We start from the raw sequence: 20,905 nt of genomic DNA, 5'->3' as shown, positions 1-20,905 counted from the left end.
GAGAGTGTTACAGCTCTGCAGGGAAAGATATCCTGACTTGTAGGGAAATAAAGCTATACCTGGAGTTGCAAAGGGACAGCTCTGGAGGCTGGAGCTGCAATAGGACAGCTCTGGAGGGAAAAGTATCCTGACTTGTCGGGAAGTCAGGCTATACCTGAAGTTGGGGTATGATGGAAGATGGTCTCCCTGAAGTATTCTGCTCCTCTCCTAGAGAGAGTATTTATATCCAAGTTCTGCTCTATCTCCTAACTAATGTCCTAGCAGAGCTGTTCTGCTCATTTTAGCTCTGGTCCACTCTGCTAAAGGGGAAGACCCTGAAGAAATGTAGCAATCTCCTCCAGCTCCAGCAAAATATTGTTACTTTTTTCTGCTCAGCCCCACTAACCCAATGGTTGCGCAAAGATTCTTCTACTGCTTGTCAGCAAAAGAAGATCTTCACCCAAAACTCTTTTCATTTCTTCAACTCACCCTACATAAATAACCAGAAAACACAAAAGTAAGATACCAGCAAAGTCCAACTTGGTGAATCAGTGAGCTTTGTTGTTGTTACTTACAGTACTATGGGCAAGGGATTAATTTATAAGGGCAAATGACTCAAAGACAATTTACATCACAAAAAGCCCACCCCAGCATGGGTGATATCTCATGAAAGCTATAAACCTGGAATGTATTCAGCTCCTCTGAGCACCTTCTAGGCAGTTCTGCTGGTATCAGTGAAACTGGTCAGGGGCTTCTTGAAGCCATTGACTTGTTTACTTCTTGAGCTTAATAAACTGGATGGAATGTTTTACCTCAGACGAATTTGCTATATAGCACAGGCTTGTGGTGGTATAGATGAGAATGGTACTCACGGCTCATAATTTCAATGCTTGGTTTCTCTTAGTGGAACTGTTTCAGGGTTAGCATGTGTGGCTTCATCAGAAAAGGTGTGTCATTGGGTGTGAGTTACTTTCTTTTCTGACAACCTGCCTGTGGTCAGTATGTGAGATCTTAGGTACTGCTCCAGGACCATGCTTCCCTGCCTGTGGGCAACACTTACCACAATGATGGTCATGGACTACTAGCCCTCTGAAACTGTATGTGGGACCCCAATTAAATGCCTTTTTTTTTAGTTAAAAAAAACACACATTATTTTCTTTTTAAAAATAAGATCTTATTTTACATATTAATCCCAGTTCCCTCTCCCTCCTGTCCTCTCACTTCCCCCACCATCTCCCCATCCTACCCACATTCACTCCTCAGAGAGGGTGAGGCCTCCCAAGGGGAATCATCAAAGTCTGTACATCATTTGGGGGCAGGACCTAGGTCTGTACCAGTATGAGATTGTCCTTCCATAGGGAATGGGCTCATGTACTAGGGATAAATACTGGTTCCACTGGCCCATAGGCTGCCCAAGCTCCCACAACTGATATCCATGTTCAGGGGGCCTGGTTCAGTCCTATGCAGATTCTCCAGCTATCAGTCTGGGGTCTGTAAACTTCCACTTGCTCTGGTCAACTGTTTCTGTGGGTTTCCCTAACACGGTCTTGACCCCTTTGCTCATTACTCCTCTGTGAAGATGGAGGTTTCTGTCCCACCAGTTCCCACCACCCTTCAGCTCCAAATACACACACAGAGACATATTAATTATTAAACTGTTGGCTGATGTCTTAGGCTTCTTATTGGCTAGCTCTGTCTTAATTATTAACCCATTTCTATTAATCTGTGTATTGCCACAAGGCTGTGGCTTACCTATAATCCAGCATGTTACTCCTTTGGAAGCATGGCACCTCTCCATGGCCTCACTTTCTCCTTCTTCTCCCCAACCTTCTCCTCCTCTGGTAGCTCTGTGTATGCTTTTTGCCTGGCTATTGGCCAATCAATGTTTTAGTCATCAACCAATAAAAATATATAACTGGATTCCAGGAGTTCGGCTCAGTGTTTAGCTGTGGGTGTCTGCTTCTGCTTCCATCAGCTACTGGATGAAGGCTCTAGGATGGCATATAAGGTAGTTATCAATCTCATTATAGCAGAAGGGCAGTTAAGGTACCCTCTCCACTATTGCTTAGATTCTTCTTTAGGGTCATCCTTGTGGATTCCTGGGAATTTCTCTAGTGTCAGGTTTCATGTTAACCCCATAATGGCTCTCTTTATCAAGGTTTCTCTTTCTTTGCTCTCCCTCTCTGTCATTCCCGCAACTTGACCTTCCCAATCCCTGGTTTCCTTCCCCCTCCCCTTCCCCCTCCTATTTCTCCTTCCTCCCTCTTCCTCCCCTCATGTCCCCAATTTACTCAGGAGATCTTGCCCCTTTCCCTTTCTTGGGGGTATCCATATATGTCTCTCTTAGGGTTCTCCTTCTTTCCTAGCCTCTCTGGGGTTATAGAATGTCGGCTGGTTATCCTTTGCTGTATGTCTAATATCCATTTATGAGTGAGTACATACTATGTTTCTCTCTCTCCCCAGGTCCTGGGCAACCTGTTCCTCTTCCTGCTCCTGACTCCTTCTCCTGCCTTAGTGGTTTCTCCTCAGCACCTGCCTGTCGTTCCACCCCAGCCCTCTCCTGGGTCTGTGCCTTCACCTTAGGGAAAATTTTCTGGTCACAGGGCCTCTCTAATTCTTGGATTCTCTCCCTGCCCTAGGACTACTCTTCTCCAGGCTATCTTCCCTGGCCCCAGGATCCATCTTTGACAGGTGATCGCTCTTCACTGACAGCACAAATGCTGTCAAAGATTGCATGGCTGCATCGTGCATGCAATAGGTGGCTGCATAAGGACTCTGCATGGAGAAACCATGTGGAGTTGGGCCAATGGCATCTCCATGACTCCAGTTTCAATGGACCCAACTGCTGAGTCTCTTTCTAAACTGCTCCCTTTCCCTTTTAAGCACGTGCCTCCCATTTGTTCTCTCTCTCTTTCCATTTCTGATCCTAATTGAATAACACCTCCCCCTCCCTTTGCTGCCTTCCCCAATAAACTCCATGTGGGTTTGTTGGATTATGTCGTATCACCTGAAAGCTGGAGCAAAGAACAAAACAAACCAGGCTATTGTGCCCCTTCCTGTCCTCCTCTCCCACCTTCCCCTGGATTTGCCCACAATCCCATAGCTCCTTTAGGCCCTCATTGCTTTTCCGACCCCCATTCCCTGAGGCTTTCCTGTGGATGAGACCTTCCTCCTAGAGCTTGTTTTTGTCCTTGCTTTCTTACCTTTATAGATGCCCTGGTAGGAGACGCTCTCTCTGCTGGCTTAGCCAGGCTAGCCCCAATGAGTGTGGTGAATACCCAGTAAATGCTTGGTCCTTGTTGGGTCCTCTCTGAGTCCTGAGGACACCCACAACTGCAGGCTGCAGTGAAATTTTCCTTTTCTCTCATCCATGGGAATGGTGTCTTTCATACCCTCTCATTCCCGCTTGGGATGATGCTTAGAAAACCTCAAGCCTCAGGGGCTGGAGAGATGATTCAGTTTTGTCTACTCCCTTCTCCCTGTGACACAGTGTAACCCCCCCCCCAACACACACACTGTGTAAATGTTCTATCTTTTAAGTTACTATAGGTGGATCTGTAAGTTTGTTGCAAAACAGGAGCTAGGAGTGCGGACTAGGAGGGGGAGAAAGCAAAGGAGTAGGGCAGCTGCAACATGCACATACCCTGCACTCTTCATTGGCTGGTGCTTCTCTCAAATCCCCGGGGTGTCCTCTGCCTATAGTCAGGACTCAGAAATTACCCTTCATTGTTCTCAGTTTACTGGATTAAGTTTTACAGGGACTCAGATGTTTTATAGGTATGAGTGGCATTAGAATGAGTGGCATTGTTTTATGCTATCCCATTTGACTTAAAATATGGCTCTAGATTTAGGGTATGGTTGCCCCTCCTCTAGACCCAAGCATGTTTGTTTAAAGGTTTCTTCCAAAATCTCTGTCCCATATTAGATGACCTACCTGACTATGTGACAAAGAAAGGGAGCAGAACAAAATAAAAGGACTATTCCCAGGGGACTGTGGCTGCTTATCTCATACCCCTTTGGTTTTGGTTTAACTTTAAAATGTTTGCTAAGGTACACATTTTATCTCAAGATATATAAAATTATTGTATAAACTTTTTGTACCTCAAAAGTTATAAGCATATTGGGTCTGTTAAAAACTCTGTAAAATCTATAACAAAAAAGTTAATTTAAAACTCATAACACCAGAAATGACGGTAAAAAGTCTATACAAACTTACAGGAAACATGTGACTTGTTGCCACCTTAGCTGCTGTCCCCCAACTGGGATGGAGGTGGCCACATCTTTGTTAGTCAGAAAGGATGGATTTTACCATGTGACCTCACTCCCATCTTGATAAAAGTGACCATATGACATAAGCCATCCAAGGAAAAACAGCTCCTCCTAGCTGTGAGGCCCAAACCAGATGATTCTCACACTATCTTTGTTGACACTAACAGGCCTCAGCCTACAGTCTGGTTTCCCTTTCTTCCTTCTCAGTGACAGGCTGTCCACCCAGTCAGGATTGAGGCAGTCCTTGACCATGACCCTGAATGGAATGACAACACCCCAGGGGCATCCTTGCAAGGGATCAATTTGTAACTTGCCTCCTGGCTGGTTTTCACAAGGCCACCCTTAAAACAGTAAAATATGAAAAAATCCAAGTGGTCATCCAGGACAAACTATCTTAGTTTTTTTTTACTTATTTTCTTGCAACATAGTTGAACAGAAAAGCCAGGATGTGACAACTAGGTTTCTGAGCATATGACTATTAAAAGTGGCTTTTGGAGGAATGAACAGGGCCAATGGCACAGTCCTAGAACCTCAGATACTCAGGAGGTTGAGACAAGATCGCAAATTCAAGACCAGCCTTAGATATAGAATGAGTTACAGACCAGTCAGTTCACTTTAGTGAGACCCCGACTCAAAATAACCAGAAGGGCTGGGATGTAGCTCAGACAGTAGGGTGCTTGCCTAGCATCCCCAGTATTACATACATTGGTACAGTGATATATGACTGTAATCCTGGCATTTGGGAGGTGAACCTAGGAGTATCAGATTACATGTGACTGTGTATAAGGGACAAAGAGAGGAAGAAAAGTAGGGGGAGAGAGAAAAGCAGGGGTAGAAGCAGAGAGACACACACAGATAGTCAGACATTCAAAGAGGAGTGGGGAGGAGGAAGAGGAGGCAGCAATAGCTGCTACTGAAGAAAGGGTGAGGGAATGGTAAACCCTAGGGTTATGAGACCAGATGAAACTGTTGATGACATCTGGTGTCCATGCATCTTACTGAGCCTTCTCTCCAGTCTGTGTTGCTGGGTTATGATATGGACTAGTCATCATCCATCTGTAGCCAGCACTGAGCTTTGGTGTTAAGGTCTCTTAACATACTCAGTGGACTTTGTCCAACATTTCAAAGGCTTTCTAAAGCTTAGTACTACTCAGGGGAAAAACAAACAAACCAAACTAGAAATATCTGTGAGAGATTCTAATACCTCAGGCTAGCAGTCCTAGAGCCTGTGATCTCCTATCCACCTAGCCCCAATTTCTGGGTACTTCCTTTGTGGATCCCTTCCATAGTTCAACCCCAGCACTGAGCTTGTTGCCTGGCAAAGAGAAGGGCAGAGCAGAGCTGTTGCCCAAGGAGTCTGGCCTCATCCAAGAATTCCCTCCCAACACTTGCCCGAGTGTCCCAGCACTGCTTCATGTACAGTGTCACCCCACAGGCAGGCAGATCTGTCTGTTACACAAGGGGCACTGCAGATGGCTCCATCACCCATCTGTTGGCTGCTCTCTTGCACCCAAGATACACGGATAACTATCAATTTAACCAGCTTTCTTCTGCAACTGGGGACTTTCTCCCATGACTCTCACACACATTATCAATTATGATTGTCAATTAAGCTTTCTTGCTACCATTTGGTTTCTTCTAAACTAAGAGGAAAATAAAGCATTAACTCAAATATAACCCTGGGTTTCTGGCCAAAATGCTTCTCCCCACAGCTTACTCTTAAAAAGCATTTTATATGGACCATAAAGTACTTTCTACATAGGTAGTTGATTTTGAGACTTGGCTGAAGGACTCAGTTCTGGGTGTTTGGAAGTCTTGTTGCACCATGTGCTTGGTGGTGGTGTGCTTCTTGCCACAGAAGAGTAGCCAGTTCTCACTGTAGTGTTGTGTCCATACCATAGCAAGGCCCACAAATTTTATTGCCTTTCACTCAGTGGTTCCTGATTCTCTGGAGGACAGAACAGGATTTGGCGGTCAGTGAGTACCTGCCAAGTTTCTGTTGTACGCTGTGAGGACATGAGGCAGCCTATTTTCTGTGGGGTCTACATGTCATACTGTTGGCCCACCTGCTGCTTGGCTGAAAGCTGTTCTGAAGATGCTGTCCTCCCTGAGGCTGCCCATGTCACAGGTCTATAGTGGTCCCACTCCCCAGTGTGTTCTTCTGTACACACAGTCATGGTACATCAAAAAAAATTTTTTTATTTGAGACACAAAAATGCAAAATTGCTGAGATATCAAACATTTCCCGATCAGCTACAATACTGCCACTATGTACAAAAGATCTGATGATAAATGCACACACATATAAAAATACAGTCTGCATCGCCTATGTACAGTACATGTGCAAACCTATGGCATTCAGACACAGTACAGAATTGAGTCAGGGGTGCAAACAGCACATACAAAGGCATCATGGTTTTTCTTTTAAAAACAACATAAAGGCAACACACGAATGGACCTCTGATTGCCATGATTTTCTATTCATGAAACTAGTGCTTCAGTAAGAATGGCACTGCCCACTGGTGTTTTCCCCTTTTCTTCATAAGTGAGATGCTAAGACATTATGTGAAGATGAAGAGAAACACCTGCATGTCCATTGCAAGCAACGGAGAATTCACCTTGACATAGAAGAAAACAACTTGGCATTACTACCAAGTATGCTCTTCTTAAACCAACAAAACAGCTCCATACTATTTTACAGGAAAACAAGAAATATCTACATCTCTGTGAAATTTATAACCCTAACTGGATACCTTTTTGGGACTGACTTGAAATTACATTAGCCTCAATTTTTAAATAAAAGTGGCTGCTTTTGGCAAATACCTGGTGATGCCTTTGGTTCCTTTAAGCATTTTGCATTACTATTGGTTTCTTGAAGTCAAGTACCTTTGGTGGATACTGAACCCTTGCCTTAACCGACATCTCCCATTAGTGGGTAGGGTCTTCACAGCAGGATGTAGAGGTGACATGACTGGGACATCTTCCAGCGAATCTATCCAATTGCTAAGCTTATGTCTCTGATGACATATACTGGGCTTTCAGACAGCACCTAGTACATCTGAGATTGCCAAGCCTGTGACACCCCATTCCCCAGGGCTTGAGTGGAGGATAAAGCTTGTGAACATGTGCAGCTTCTTGTATCACATGCCTTAAATGACACAGGGAAACATCTTCTCAGGTACTGTGAGAGAGTGAGCAGCTGAAAAACGACCTGCTCACTGTCACCCAGTTTGGTAAATACCAGACAAATACAAACTAAGCCCAGAGACTGCTGAGTGAAGGTCTGAACCAGGAAACAAAATGACAATATATGAACTGCTACTTTCCAGTTTTGACAGAACTCTTTACAATGAACTGACCGTTTAGCTCTCCAAATACACCTCCAGTGAGCATGAACAGTGTTTCCTGGTAATCCTGGCCTTCCAGTTAGTATGCTGGGGTAACCTGGGGCTAACTTTCCTCTGGGGCATTGGGCCCTGTGTATTTGATAACCTCAGTGTTGTGTGGTGTGAGGGACAGAAGCAAGCATGGATGTTTGAGTTTGCCGGCCCAGACCTGGTTGCTCTGATGGTACAATACAACAGCCACTCTTAGCTTTCTATGCAGTCTTGGTGATGTCCAAGACCCCAGCCTTCTACCAGCAGCAGCTTCTGAGACTGGCCAGTGTGGGAACAGCTAAGGGTGTAGATGTGATGTGGGCTCTTCTTGCTACTTCTCTGGGCCAGGTCTGCTTGAGGACAGTAAAGGGGCTGCCCTCTAACTTAAGGGACAGCTGCCTCTTCAGATTTCATTGCTGGGAACATTGCCTGGAATAACTGGGCTCAGGTGTTTTGTGTCCACTCTGCTGACAAAGTAGACACTGCTCTTACCCGCTCCTCTGGGTGGGATGATGGTGTGTGTGGGCTGATAGTATGGCCCCGGGTCCCTGGCTTTATGTAGTGTTCAGGCCAGCAAGACACAGCATGTGGCCAGGGAACCACGGAGCTTCTGAAAGAAGGTTTTAGTAAAGTCTTAGAAAAACATTTGTGCGAAACAAACACATATTTGAGCAAGAAGTCTCATGAATTTGGAGCATCTCTGTGTGTTGACTGCACACTTGAGCAGGGTGCTTGAGTCAGCCCTGGTTTCCTAGAGAGGCCACAGCCATATCAGCTTTCTAGAAGCCGTAGAGCAATTATTTCCCAGGAGATGACTGGAAATCTGTACCTTACAAAGTCAAGTTGATACCATTGCACTTTGGGTTATGTGGAAAAGTGAGGCTGGAGTCAGATACCTCAAGCTTCTAGGAGGGATTTCCTTGGCAACATGGTATAAGCAAAAGCCTACACCACACATGTACATGCACAGTGGAAATTGAAAGGGCTCGTTGATCCATGCTTTAATGGCTGTGAAATAACTTTATATCCACTTACAGGTGGGTCTGTGTGGGGAAGTTAGAGGACAACTTGTGGGAGTCAGTTCTGTTCCATCCCATGAATTCTGGGGCTCAAGCTCAGCTCCTCAGTCCTGTTGGCAGATGCCCCACCATGGCCTGCTGAGTCATCTTGTTGGCCTGACACACACCTTTTCTGACACACTCACTGAGGGCTGGAGCTAGGTCAAGAGGCCTTTTTGCAGAGTGGTCTTTGGTCACGACACATTTATGTGAGCACATGGGAAAGATGTCCATTCTCACCCAGAGCATGTGGGGGAAGCCTAACTCTCATGTCATTGGTGTCGTAAGTACCTACTGGATGCATGAACCAGCAGAGTTAGGAGAGGAATGCTGTAACTGGAAGCCCCCTTAGTTTTTTAAGAAATGGGATCCTGATGGATTGAAGCCTGGACAGAATGGGCATATGGACAACTGAGATGGCTTCCTCTGTACTCACTTGTATTTGGAGAACAACTTTCTTGTGACAGGCTTCAAAGCAACTTAAAAAGCAATATAAAGACTTACAGCTCAGGATTACAGAAATTAAATTTTCCTACAGAAGGAAATGCACTAGCATTTAGTGATCTCCCACAAGCTTGATGATACTTGGTACTACTTTACCTGGATACTCAAAGAGGGAGAGAGGACTAAAGCTCTCTACCAAAAACTAGAGCTAAAATTCCCACAGGGAAGAGTTCCTTCCCAGGTCTACATCTGGATACAAGCAGCTGTGCAGCAGAACCAACTTGGTATGTCATGTGAGAGTGAGCTCAAAAACTTGTCAGATGGTAGTGTTCAGCTATCAGAATGGTGATGTCTCCCAACACTGAACAGTTTCTTAACAATAGGATTCCCCTTACCAGTAAGCCAAGCTTCAGGTGAGGGAGCGCTGTTCAAAGAGGGTAAAGCTGGGAACAAGTACCATTCTGACACAGAGTAGGATTAAACAAATACAGACTTGAACTAAGATCACATTGGGGCAAAACCTCCTCAGAAATGATTCAGGTTCTGTCTAGGCAATGCGTCAGGCTACTTCCTGGGCGTGCCTGTGGAACAGGCCTATGTAGGAAGCCCACATGCAGAGTTAAAGGGGTGGGAAGGGACGAGGATAAGGCTCTTAGTTAATAGAAAGCCCATACTTTGGTCAGTTATTTACAATTTGCCAGTAACTAAATGACTAGATCAAGAGTTATGGAAATCCTGTGGCAGTTGGCATTTTAGAAAATTCTTAAATTACTTGACAAACCTAACTTTTCCTTTATAGATCAAGAGAAAACAGAAATAGAAATCCAGTTTTTAGGATTAGGCTTGAGGACACACTGAGAACATGCAGGGCATCCAGTTACAAGCCTATACAATGAGAATCAAGGATCTAGTGACAGGAGACGGTCTAACCCGTGCTCATGGTGGGACTGTCTTAGAGTTTGACAGATGATCTACACCTTCCCTTCTTGTAACTCATTAGCTCAAAAAGGAATTTCATGCTGAAGCCTTTTTTGGTTTTTTGAGATGGGTGTGATCACCTGAGAGTCTGTCCACTAATCTTCAAAGATGGAGATACTGTGGCTCAGGTACTCTAGAGATAGCTGAGTTATTCCAACAAGTAGGACCAGTGGACAGCCATCTTTTTACTCTATTGCAGGCTGTAGAGGTAACAAGGTCAGCACATTCCAATGCCTAATGTCATAAGGGAACCAACTTCACCCATCTGAGGCTGCTGGGGAAGCTGCAGCACTACCAACACATCTGAACTGTGCACTGGGCTCTTGTGTTGCAGATTTTGTAGACAAACACTTATGATGAGAGGCTGTTCACTTAGATTTTCAAATTCACAAACTGACCTATGACATACAGACACACAGATTTCAGAGTGAACTCAGAGCCTCTGACTGAAAGCTGCTGCTGCTGTTTGTACATCATGCACAACTGCCTCTGACTTTGCTATAGACCTGGCTCAGGCCACTCTAGGGAGCAAATGTGCAGTGGCTTCTCCCTCCCTCCTCCCCTCCCTTGTAGTTGCCTTGTGTTTCAAGTGGAGCTGCTTGCCTCTTATTAGGGCCATGAGGTGACCACAGAGTTTGAAAGGTAGCTGCTGACCAGAGCCCCAGTGCAACTTCCTGTGGATGGCACCTGACCTTTGGCTTTCTCTAAGGCATGTCACAAGGCCTCTTGCATGCAACAGGCCTGCCTCTGTAAGTTGTGGAGTCACTGCAAGATGCATGAGGTGCTCTCACACTTGGCTTCCAGGCTATGACCGTCCTTTTTTTTCTGTGATAACATATTTTAATTGCAACAGTGCAGCTATGGCTATAGCTCTAAGCACTGACTCTTCAGGATTGTTTTCATGTTTTGAAACCTCACGACTCTGAGACAAGTGACCTGTGACCTTAGTCCCATGGGAGTGGCAGGTCCTGTGGGTCCAGAAAATCAGCAGAGAACATGCTTGGTGCAGTGGTGCTCAGAGGAGTGAGCCCAGAGGATGTGGTGGGCATGGTGATGTCTAGCCACTCCATGTTGTCCAGATTGGAGTCTGAAAGGTCGAGAGATAGACAGGGGGTCCCTGCTACAAACTGGGCCTCAGAGGTCTCCATGGGAGAGTGAGAGTGGTACAACATGCTGGAGTGACTTAGCAAGTCATTCTGGAGGTCCTCTATTAGAGAGAAAGGCTCTCTATCTTCACTGCTGCTCTGCAGTGGGGTAATGTCATTGGTCGAGGGTAAAGTTCCATCCAAGAAGGCTTCTAGCTGGTTCTCTAAGCTGGCAGACAAACTGTTCATAGGTTCTAAGGACACCGGTGGTGCTATCTGGACCTGGGGTGGGGGTCGAGACACCACTGTGTTGACTGGCATTGTAGTGATGTTGGCTGTCACTGGTCTCATCTTGGAAATTGGAGAAGGCTCTTCTTTTATAGGGAAGGAAATTTCTGTGCAGAAGAATTGATGGTGTTAGTACAGATATGCTGCCATCCAATTTTGAGTTAGTGACTACCTTGTCACCTTCCTCACATCTTAGAACAGAAACAACATGCTTATTTAATCCTTTTTTGAAAAGTCATTATTGCTGGAGTGCACTCCAGTTTGGCAGTATAGTCTAGAAAGTTCCCAAAAGACATAATATACCTAGCTGTTACTGAGTTCTTGTTCTTTTTTGAGTTATATAAAATTTTGGAGGATTAGGTAGTTGGTTTAATGAGCATCGATTATTTATTTAATTTACTCTTAAAATTTAATTTTTACTTATGTGTACATGTGTATGAAGTGTTTCTGTGTGCAAGTACTCATGGATCCCCTGAGCTGGAGTTACAGGCACTGGAGAGTCAGGCAACATGGATGCTGAGAAGAGAATTCTAGCAATACCAGGGGTACTCCTACAGGAGCAGAAAGTATTAGGCTATCTTTCCAGCCTCAACCCTTTTAGTTCTTTGTGAGTGTCTGCATGTCTTCTTCAAAGCTAACTGTACCCTGCATTTTGAGACAGGGTCTTTCACTGGACTCAGAGCTCACCTGTTCAGCCCCAATGGCTGGCTAGCTCGCCCGCCCCAAGGACCCACTTGTGTTCATCTGCCCCATACCACAGTTGTAGGCATATGTTACTGTGTCTACTTTTGTTTGTTTGTTTTGAGATAGGGTTTCTCTACACAGCCCTGGCTATCCTGAAACTTGCTCTGTAGACCAGGCTGGCCTTGAAATCAGAGATCCTCCCTCCTGTTTCTACCCTTCATGTGCTGGTTAAAGACATGTACCACCAATCACCTGGCTCATTTTTATTTTCTTTGTGGATTCTGGGAGACCAAACTCAGGCTTGCATGGTTTATACTGATGGAGTCATTGCCCTAACTGATCATATATTGATTCCCTGCCAGAATGGCCAGCAAATCGACAAACCTTCTGTTATAGATGCACTAGCGCTCGCTTAGAAGAATTTTAACTACCTCTTTTACTGCTTTTCGAGACAGGTTCTCATTATGTGTAGTCCTGGCTGATTTGGTCTGGAACTTGGAGAGATCTGCCTGCCTGTTGAGTACTGGGATTAAATGTGGTGCTTCATCATGCTTGATTCTATCTCAATTTTCTGAGAATACACTAGGCAAAAGATTTAATATACTTAAAGCTCAGTGTTTCTGAGTGTTATTTCTGTGCATGTGTGTAGAGCTCCTGAAAGCCAGAAGAGGGTGTTGGATTCCCTTAGACTGGAGTTACAGATATTTGTGAGCCAATGGGGTGCTGGGAATTGACACTGAATCCTCTGCAAGAGCACCCATGAATCACTGAACAATCTCTTTATCCCCATAAAAATTATTATTAATCATTGGAAAAACATCTTATCTTCACCAGATTGAGCAAAAATTGAATGCCCTGATTTTAAATACACATTTCATTTTTAAATTTCCAAGTTTTCATAGTTTATGCTAACCATGAGTTTAACAGATTCTTTTTTTTTTTTTTTTAAACCAGGAGGGCAAATTCAGTTAATACTGAATTGCCATGAGTTTATTTTTCACCACTCTTATATACCTTACCTAAAAAGGGGAACATGGTATCATGTTTATGGAACAGACTTTTCTTCCTCACTTATTCTAAGGGTTCAGTAACAACACTTTAGATTCATCTTCTTGTTGAGGGTCAGGAGTAGCCATGCCTCAGACTAGTTCTAGAGTTTAACAGATTCTTAGCAAAGACTTCTACTTATACATGTGACCCATGTGCAAATGGCAAGTGCTCAGACCAGAGCATCTGCCTCCTGGGTCTGATAATGTTTCTCACGGATGGAGAAACAGTAACCAGATTGAAAACTTCATATAAGACTGCTTTTATCAGAGAACTTTAACAATCTGGCTTGTGCATGCATGTGTGTGAGTGTGTGTGTGTGTGTGTGTGTGTGTGTGTGTGTGTGCACGTGCGCCTGCTCAAGTGCGAGTGGGGCCAGGGATGAGATACGGCACCTCACATTTGTATTGCAGTACTCTACCATTGAGCTGCAACCATCCCCAAAAGTTTCTGAAAAACAGATTCTATACTTATTTTTAAAGTCACATGAGATGAGGTAGACTTTTTCTGTGGTTAATGTCTGGACCAAGACAACATACTGTAAACTGATGACTTATTTTAACTTTTAACTACATTTTATTATTTGTGCACTGCCACCACAGCATGTATGTGAAATTCAGAGAACAACTTGTGGGAGTTAGTTCTCTTCTTCCACCAATAAGGGTCATGGATATCAAATTCGGGTCATTAAGCTCAGCAGCAAGCACTTTTACCTTAGGTTATCTCACTATCCCTCATGATTTCTTAAATGTTAGTGCTTGAAATTCTAATAGAATAACTGGAGGGAGCCCAGGCCAGGTAATGGGAGTCTTCTCTGCCCATGCCTAGACACCGGCACACTTTGCAGTTTTGCATAGGGTTTAAAGCTGGTCCATGGTCTTTCCTTTTTGCTAGGTAATGGCTGTGTGGACATTATGTAACTGATGTGGAACTAGAGCCTTTCCTCTGTTGTGTTTTAATGACCTAATTTGAACAGGTTTAAAACTGTCCACTTCTCAGTTTCCAAGAAACTCCGACTTTAGAGAAAGGTTTTCCTGGGCCAGTGGTGTGAGGCCTTTTTTCCACAGTCTCTTGTCCAGCCTACCTACCTTGTCAGCCTTCTGACCTACCTCCATTCTTTATGAGGATGTCGAAGAGGTCGTCCATCTGCTGACTGTGCACGTTGGAAACCTGCAGCCAAGGAAAGCAGAGTTAAAAGCCTTCACCAGGGCAGTGTCTGCAGCCAGGCCCTGAGGATCCTCCGCTGAGCCTCTGCTTTCATCTGACATTTGATAATCTTGAAAACAGCTGAGTAACTTGGTAAATAGAGACATTTACCCAAAATATCACAGCATGGTAGATCAACTAGGAGTCAAGCAGGTCAGCTCCCTCACTTCCACATGTCCCTTACTGTCACTGAATGACACTTTGGGAGATTTCTAACACTTTATTTTACAAGTTTCTAATTTATTTGTATTTAGAAAAAAATTGATATGTGTAAAGATAAACACACTGTGCATATGTTTTCAACTTTGAGGTTTACTTGACATATAAGTTGCATTTATTATATGTAATGGTTTAAATGAAAATGGCCTCCATAGGCTTATAGGGGGTGGCATTATTTGAAAGGATTAGGAAATGTGGTGGCTTTCTTGGAGTAGGTGTGTCACTGGGTGCAGCCTCTGAGGTTTCAGAAGCTCAAGCTAGTCCTAGATGCTCATTCTTTCTTACTGTTACCTCCTGATCCAGATGTAGAACTCTTGGCTCCTTCTTCAGCACTGTGTCTGCATGTGTGCCACCATGCTTCCTTATCACAATAGACTAAACCTGTAAGCCACCCCCAACAAAATGTTTTGTTTATAAGAGCTGCTGTCTCTTCACATCAATAAAACCCTAATTAAGTAAGGTTGGCACTAGGGCCTGGGTATTGCTGTGATAGGCCTGACCATGTTTTTGCCTGGAGGAATATGAACACTTTGGGGCTTTGGACTGGAAAAGCAACTGGACACATAGTAGTAGGAACATGGAAGACAGTAGTGGTAAGGTTGATTTGAACTGTGGGAGCTTGGCTCAAGAGGCATCAGAAGAGAATATTAGTGTGCAGCCTAGAGATTGTCCTTATGGTATTTTGGTGAAGAATGTGGCTGTTTTCTGCCCTTGCCCAAAAATCTGCCTAGGGCTAAATTGAAGAATTATGAATGAAAAGCTCTGGCAGAGGAGATTTTAAAACAGCCTAGTATGGACTGTGTTGCTTGGTTATTAGTGGCCATACTTATGTAGATCTGTAAAGAAAAGGAGCAAGATGAGCATGAAAAAATACAAAATGTACAGTCTGAGGAGAAACAGGGTACCAGGAAGTATAAAGAGATTCAAGAAAAACTTGATGCTCAGTGGATAAAGGGAGTGGTGACCTCAGAGCAAGTTGACCCCACCCAGCTGAGCTTCCAACTTGTGAAAAGAATTAAAGAAGGTGAACACAGGTGGATCTCTGAGTTTGAGGTTTACAGAATTAGTTCCAGGACAGATAAGCTTAGGCAGTGAAGGAAACCATTGAAGATATAGTTGAATGAGGGGGCCATGTTCCAGCCCCAGTAAATAGCAGAACTTGGCAGCTTTGGCCACGTGGTTCTGGCTTTCGAGTTAAAGAGAGAAAAGAGAATCTCACCTTCTGTGACTAAGAAAAGCAGCTGAGGCCAGGCATGTGGCAGGGGTGTTCCAGAATGGAGGCCTTAAGAGGCCATTTTGTAAAGCTGTGAAACTGAAGCCTGGATTACTTTGGAGACCCCAAGACATTGGAATGCCAGAGTCATGAGATACCTGCCAACAGGGAATGGAACCAGCCCTAAGAAAGAATTATGTTGTAGTCAACAAACCTGAAAAGAGTTGGAGATATGAAGATCATTTTGACATCAGACATAAAGATGTGGAGTTTGGAGTTTCCCCAGGTGGATTTTGGTCTTGCTTTGGTCTAGTGTTTCCTCATTATGCTCCCTTTCCACAATTTTGGAATGGCAATGTATATTTTGTGCCATTGTGTATTGGAAATATGTGATCTGCTTTTTGATTATGATTTTATAGGGAACTATAATTAAGAGACTGTCATGAGTATCAGGAAATTTGAACTATGGAGTGTTGAGAGTGTAATAGTCTATGGGGAATTTTGAAGCTGGACTAAATGCATTTTGCATTATCATATGGCTACAAGCCTATGGGGGCCAGAGAATAGAATGTGGTGGTCTGAATAAAAATGGCCCGCAAAGGCTCACTGAAAGTTGCACTATTTGAAAGGATTAGGACACATGGCCTTGTTGGAGGAAGTGTGTCACTGAGGTTTCAGAAGCCCTAGCCAGGCCCAGTGGCTCATTCTCTTCCTGCTGCCTGGGGATCCAGATGTAGAAGAACTCTCAGCTCCTCTTTAGCACCATGTCTGCCTGTGTGCTGCTATGCTTCCCACCATGATAAAGGACTAAACCTATGAAACTGTACGTGAGTCACCCAATTAAATGTTTTCCTTTATAAGAGCTGCTGTGGTCATGGTGTCTCTTTACAGCAATAGAAACCTAATTAAGATACCATAGATCATGGAATTTAATGTTCTGATATGTCTTTGAAACCATTAACAAGATCACCACCATTTCTGTCACTTAGTAAGTTCCTTCATCTCGGGGACACCAGTGTCCTGTTTCTTTCTAAAGAGATCAGTTTCCTAGCAGTGATTCAGACATGCACTTCTTGGGGGGGGGGGCGGTGTAGAAGAGGTGGATTTTTTCATGCAGTATCATTATTCTGGGGTTGTAGTGTGTTTATCCATGTCGTAGGTAGTTTACCTGACTGGCACTCCATGTATGGAAATGCCTGCTTTCCAATTTATTTACTTGCTGATAAGACATTTGGGTTCCCACTTTTGGACTGTTAACAAAGTTGCTATAATAGCCTGTGTACAAGTCTTTACACAGCCATGCCCTGTTTTCTTTCAGATAAGTATCCAGAAATAGAATGACAGAGTGGATGTACATTTAACATCTTAGAAAATAGTCAAACTTAACTGAAGGTTCCTAGCAGCAGGTGCTCTGCATTTCCAGGCTCAATTCTTGAGGTATGTTGTGGAATGGAGATGTGATTCTAATACATTTCCCTGGTGGCTACTAATGGTTGCATGTTTACATACACTTATTCACTCATCACTTATCCTTGGTAAAATATATGTTTAAGTCTTTTGCCACCAGCAAATCTAGTAAGTTTCCTGTTTGAATGGTGTGTTTTCCTTCCAACCCTTGACTTAAAAGCCATGTCTTTGTATTTGATGGATTATGTTTTCTTTATCTGAACTTATCCAGAGTTTACATTTATTCTTTCTTTCTTTTCTTTTTTAAGACACGGTTTCTCTGTGTAACAGCCCTAGCTGTTCTGGAACTTGCTTTGTAGACCAGGCTGCTCTTGAACTCATAGAGATTCTCCTGCCTCTGTCTCCTGAGTGCTGGGATTAAAGGCTGGCTAACATTATTCTTATAGAACACTTTCACTTGATACAGAATCCAGGTCACAGTATCTCTGATCCCTCCTCACTAAGAACTTGAAATAATGTTGTGGCATTTTTTTTTCTGGCTTCCATTAGTTTTTAGAAATGTATTTCATTTATTTTGGGAGTGTGCTTGTGCACATACTATGTTGTTGTATGTTGTGCTACTGTACAATGAGAGTGCAGGAATGGGTTCTTTTCTTCTACCATGTGGGTCCTGAGGATGGAACTCAGTTTGTGTGGCTCAGTTGGCAAGCCCATGGAGCCACCTTGCTAGTCTCTTTCCACCAGTTTTGATGAAAAGCTGACATCAAATAGTCATTTGCCCCTTATGTGATGTACTGCTTTTCTGTTCAGTATCTTTTACCTTTACTTTTGATAATGTGACTGTGACATAATGTGGAATGCCATGATGTAATAGAAATTCTTTTTTGTTAGGTTAGTGTCTGCTGAACATCTCAGAGGTATGAAAACACTAGCTATTACCTCTTCCAGTACTCAGCTGCCCCACTGTCTAGTTTCTCTATCACAGGTTTCAATGTGAGTTACACTGTGGGAAAACATTACACAGGCTCTGAGGCTCCTCCAGTCATGGATGTTGGTTTTGAATTAAAGGTTAAGAGACATGATGCAATTGTATTTACAGGCCATTCATGTATACAATGTAATGGGTTAACTCAGGATGACTCAGGTTTGTGCATGGCTCAGATCAATTCCACTCACTTCATTAGTTGACTTCCTTTCCCTCCCCTCTGCTAAGTTTACCTATGATTTTCTTCAGGTACTGTATTTTTAGTTTTAGAATTCCCATTTAGTTTTTTAAAAGACTTCCTGAAAAAAGGCTGAAAAAATAGGATAAGTCCACACTTCAGCTTGGGTTCAACTCCCTAGCAGGTTTTCCTCTGAGAACAGGATACTACGTGTTGTTTTCTCACATGAATGGCTCTTTTTTAGCAAGCAGCTTGTGTAGCAAGCAGCTTGTGTACGTTAACTTCGGCTTTCTGTCTTCTGTTTGCAGCTAGGCTGCTTGAGTCTATTCCAAGGTTCTGAGGCTTGGAGCTTAGGTGGAGCTGAGCATCCAGAATTTAGGACTTTCTTATCTTGAATTTCTCCTCAGGAGCTCATAGCTGGGTCCTGTGGTCTGAAGGCTATGGTGACTACCACTTTCTACCAGCAACCCTGACCATTAGCTAGACCCCATGGTAAATGGAGCAGCAAGATAGAACTCATGCCACCTAAGTTCCCTCCTCTGATTGTAGGTTTTCCAACACAATGCTGAGTGCACTGAGCCTGCCTCAGTTTTGTGTTAGTGATTACCGTGGAAAGATGGAGCCAGCTGGGACCCATTCGGCCTCTGGTGGACCCTCCAGATTCTTAGTGGGACTGAGGAAGTGCTGATACATGCCTGGTGCTTAGAGCCTAGGAACTAAACCTAGTGAGACTGAACTGCAGAATCCCTGCTGGATTCTTCTGTTGGTATATGCATCAGATGGGCAATGCCAGTGCGCCTATATGTGAGAACTGTGCTAGGTGGGTGAGGGCTGCCTTCTAGTCATTAAAATCACTTGGAAGTTCATTCCTACTCCCTGGGCAAGAGACACTACTTTCAAATAGACTGTGGGGAAGGGCAGGCCAAGATCCATTTATTTAGACTCTCATAGCAAGGTGTAGACTTATTATTATTATTTTTTCTTTTCTTTTTAAATCTGGCTTTTCCCTCACAGCTGATGTCTCTGTTGAGCCTGGGATATTTCACAACCAGGAAAAGCTGTCTTTCCTCTGCAACCCAGAGCATTTCTTCAGAGGCACTGACTGACCAAATGCAGACAGTGCACCCTAATTAAGGGAGCTTACTTGTTGGATACTTATAGGAGAAAGGTGCTGCCTTGCCTTTTCATGCCTTAAAAAAAAGCAAATATAGCAACATACCATGTGTCTCTGACAAGTATTTCACAGAATATGGGCCATGGGGCTGCACATATACACTCAAGTTCTTGCTAGCTGCTGTGAACTCTTGCTAGAATTCACTGTGATCTATTGTGACCTCAGGTCCTGTGGGAGTTTGGATTCTTTTCTCAAAAGTAAGTGTTCAGCTCTGGACAAACAGGGCTAGGATGTGTTTGGTCCTCCACAGGCTTGATGCCTTTTATAATTGAGAGTTCTCAATCTGCTCTATGGGGACACAGCTGCTGCTACCCTTATGTTAGAGGGGACCCAGGAGGGCTCCAAGGAGACATATACACCTTGCCTGAGGCCACACTGTAAGAGTTGATCTCAATAGTTACTGTGGGCAAGTGGCTTGCAAGTCTTCAAATGCCAATTAAAAACAGCCAGCTCAACTATAACTTCCAGCTGGAATCTGTGTTCTGAGGCAAGTTCTTGAGAGGATGACACTCACCTCTGGAAGGGCTGGTTGGGCACTACGTGTCTGCTTGATGGCCTCTTCATATCGAGGTGGGTCTTTTGTCTTGGTGACTGGGGTCCCAAACAAGGAGTGCTGGACAACAAACGGCTGGGGTGGGGAGGGTGAGCTAGGCTGCATCGAAAACAGGAGAAGCACTTATTAGCTCTGGGCTACACAACTGCTCCTACAGTGACTCAGTTCTGCTGTTCTACCCACAGTGGTTCTTCCATCACCTCATAGACAGGTGTACTAAGTATCTGGGTAGGTGACAGCTGATGGCTGTCTTGTGGAAGGGTTCTTCTTCACTGATCAGAGATCCAAGTCATTGTCAAAGGTCTGGTTCACTCCCTCAACTCCAACACTAAGTCAACACACACTGCAGGTGCCAGGGAATATTGTAGATGCTGCCTCACTATTACTTACCTTGCTGGCTGTGCTAGGGCCATTTTGTAGTGGTGCAAGTGGGGTGCTTCTAGACTGAAGAACAGGGTTGGAGCTTTTACTGACAAAGGGTTGCTGGGTTGTTGGGCCAGGTGGCCTCTGATACTGAAGAACTGTGTTTGGTGCCGAGTTTGTGAAGACCTGTGACAAAATGAAAGAAAGAAAACTGTTTTAGAGCAGGGGCCAACAAACTTTGAAGGTTTGTGGGTCACAGGGTCTCTGGTGGAAGCATGAAGGTAACCTTGAGCAGTGGGAGACAAGGCAGCTGCCAATAGGACTGGATCTGTAGACACAGGTGGAATGGGTGCCTTTGGTGAATGACTTGTTCTTATGCCATGTAGTCCAGTTCCCCT

General features: G+C 44.1%; 1 protein-coding gene across 1 annotated transcript in view; it reads right to left on the bottom strand.

Annotated features, from left to right (window-relative positions):
* Positions 1–6,427: 6,427 nt before the first annotated feature.
* Positions 6,428–20,905, bottom strand: part of Mrtfb (myocardin related transcription factor B) — a 127,552-nt gene continuing 113,074 nt past the window's right edge. The window contains exons 13-16 of the mRNA XM_051181455.1: positions 20,535–20,693; positions 20,106–20,243; positions 14,319–14,379; positions 6,428–11,585 (exon numbers count right to left, since the gene is read on the bottom strand). Of these exons, the coding sequence (XP_051037412.1) occupies positions 11,050–11,585; positions 14,319–14,379; positions 20,106–20,243; positions 20,535–20,693 (894 nt within the window). The 3' untranslated portion in view covers positions 6,428–11,049. The remainder of the gene's footprint in view (positions 11,586–14,318; positions 14,380–20,105; positions 20,244–20,534; positions 20,694–20,905) is intronic.

Source organism: Phodopus roborovskii, unplaced genomic scaffold (genome assembly GCF_943737965.1).
Source record: "Phodopus roborovskii unplaced genomic scaffold, PHOROB, whole genome shotgun sequence".
In the NCBI taxonomy this organism is placed as follows: Eukaryota; Metazoa; Chordata; class Mammalia; order Rodentia; family Cricetidae; genus Phodopus; species Phodopus roborovskii.
Note: the sequence above shows the minus strand (reverse complement) of the source record. Positions and strands in the feature narration are given on the sequence as shown.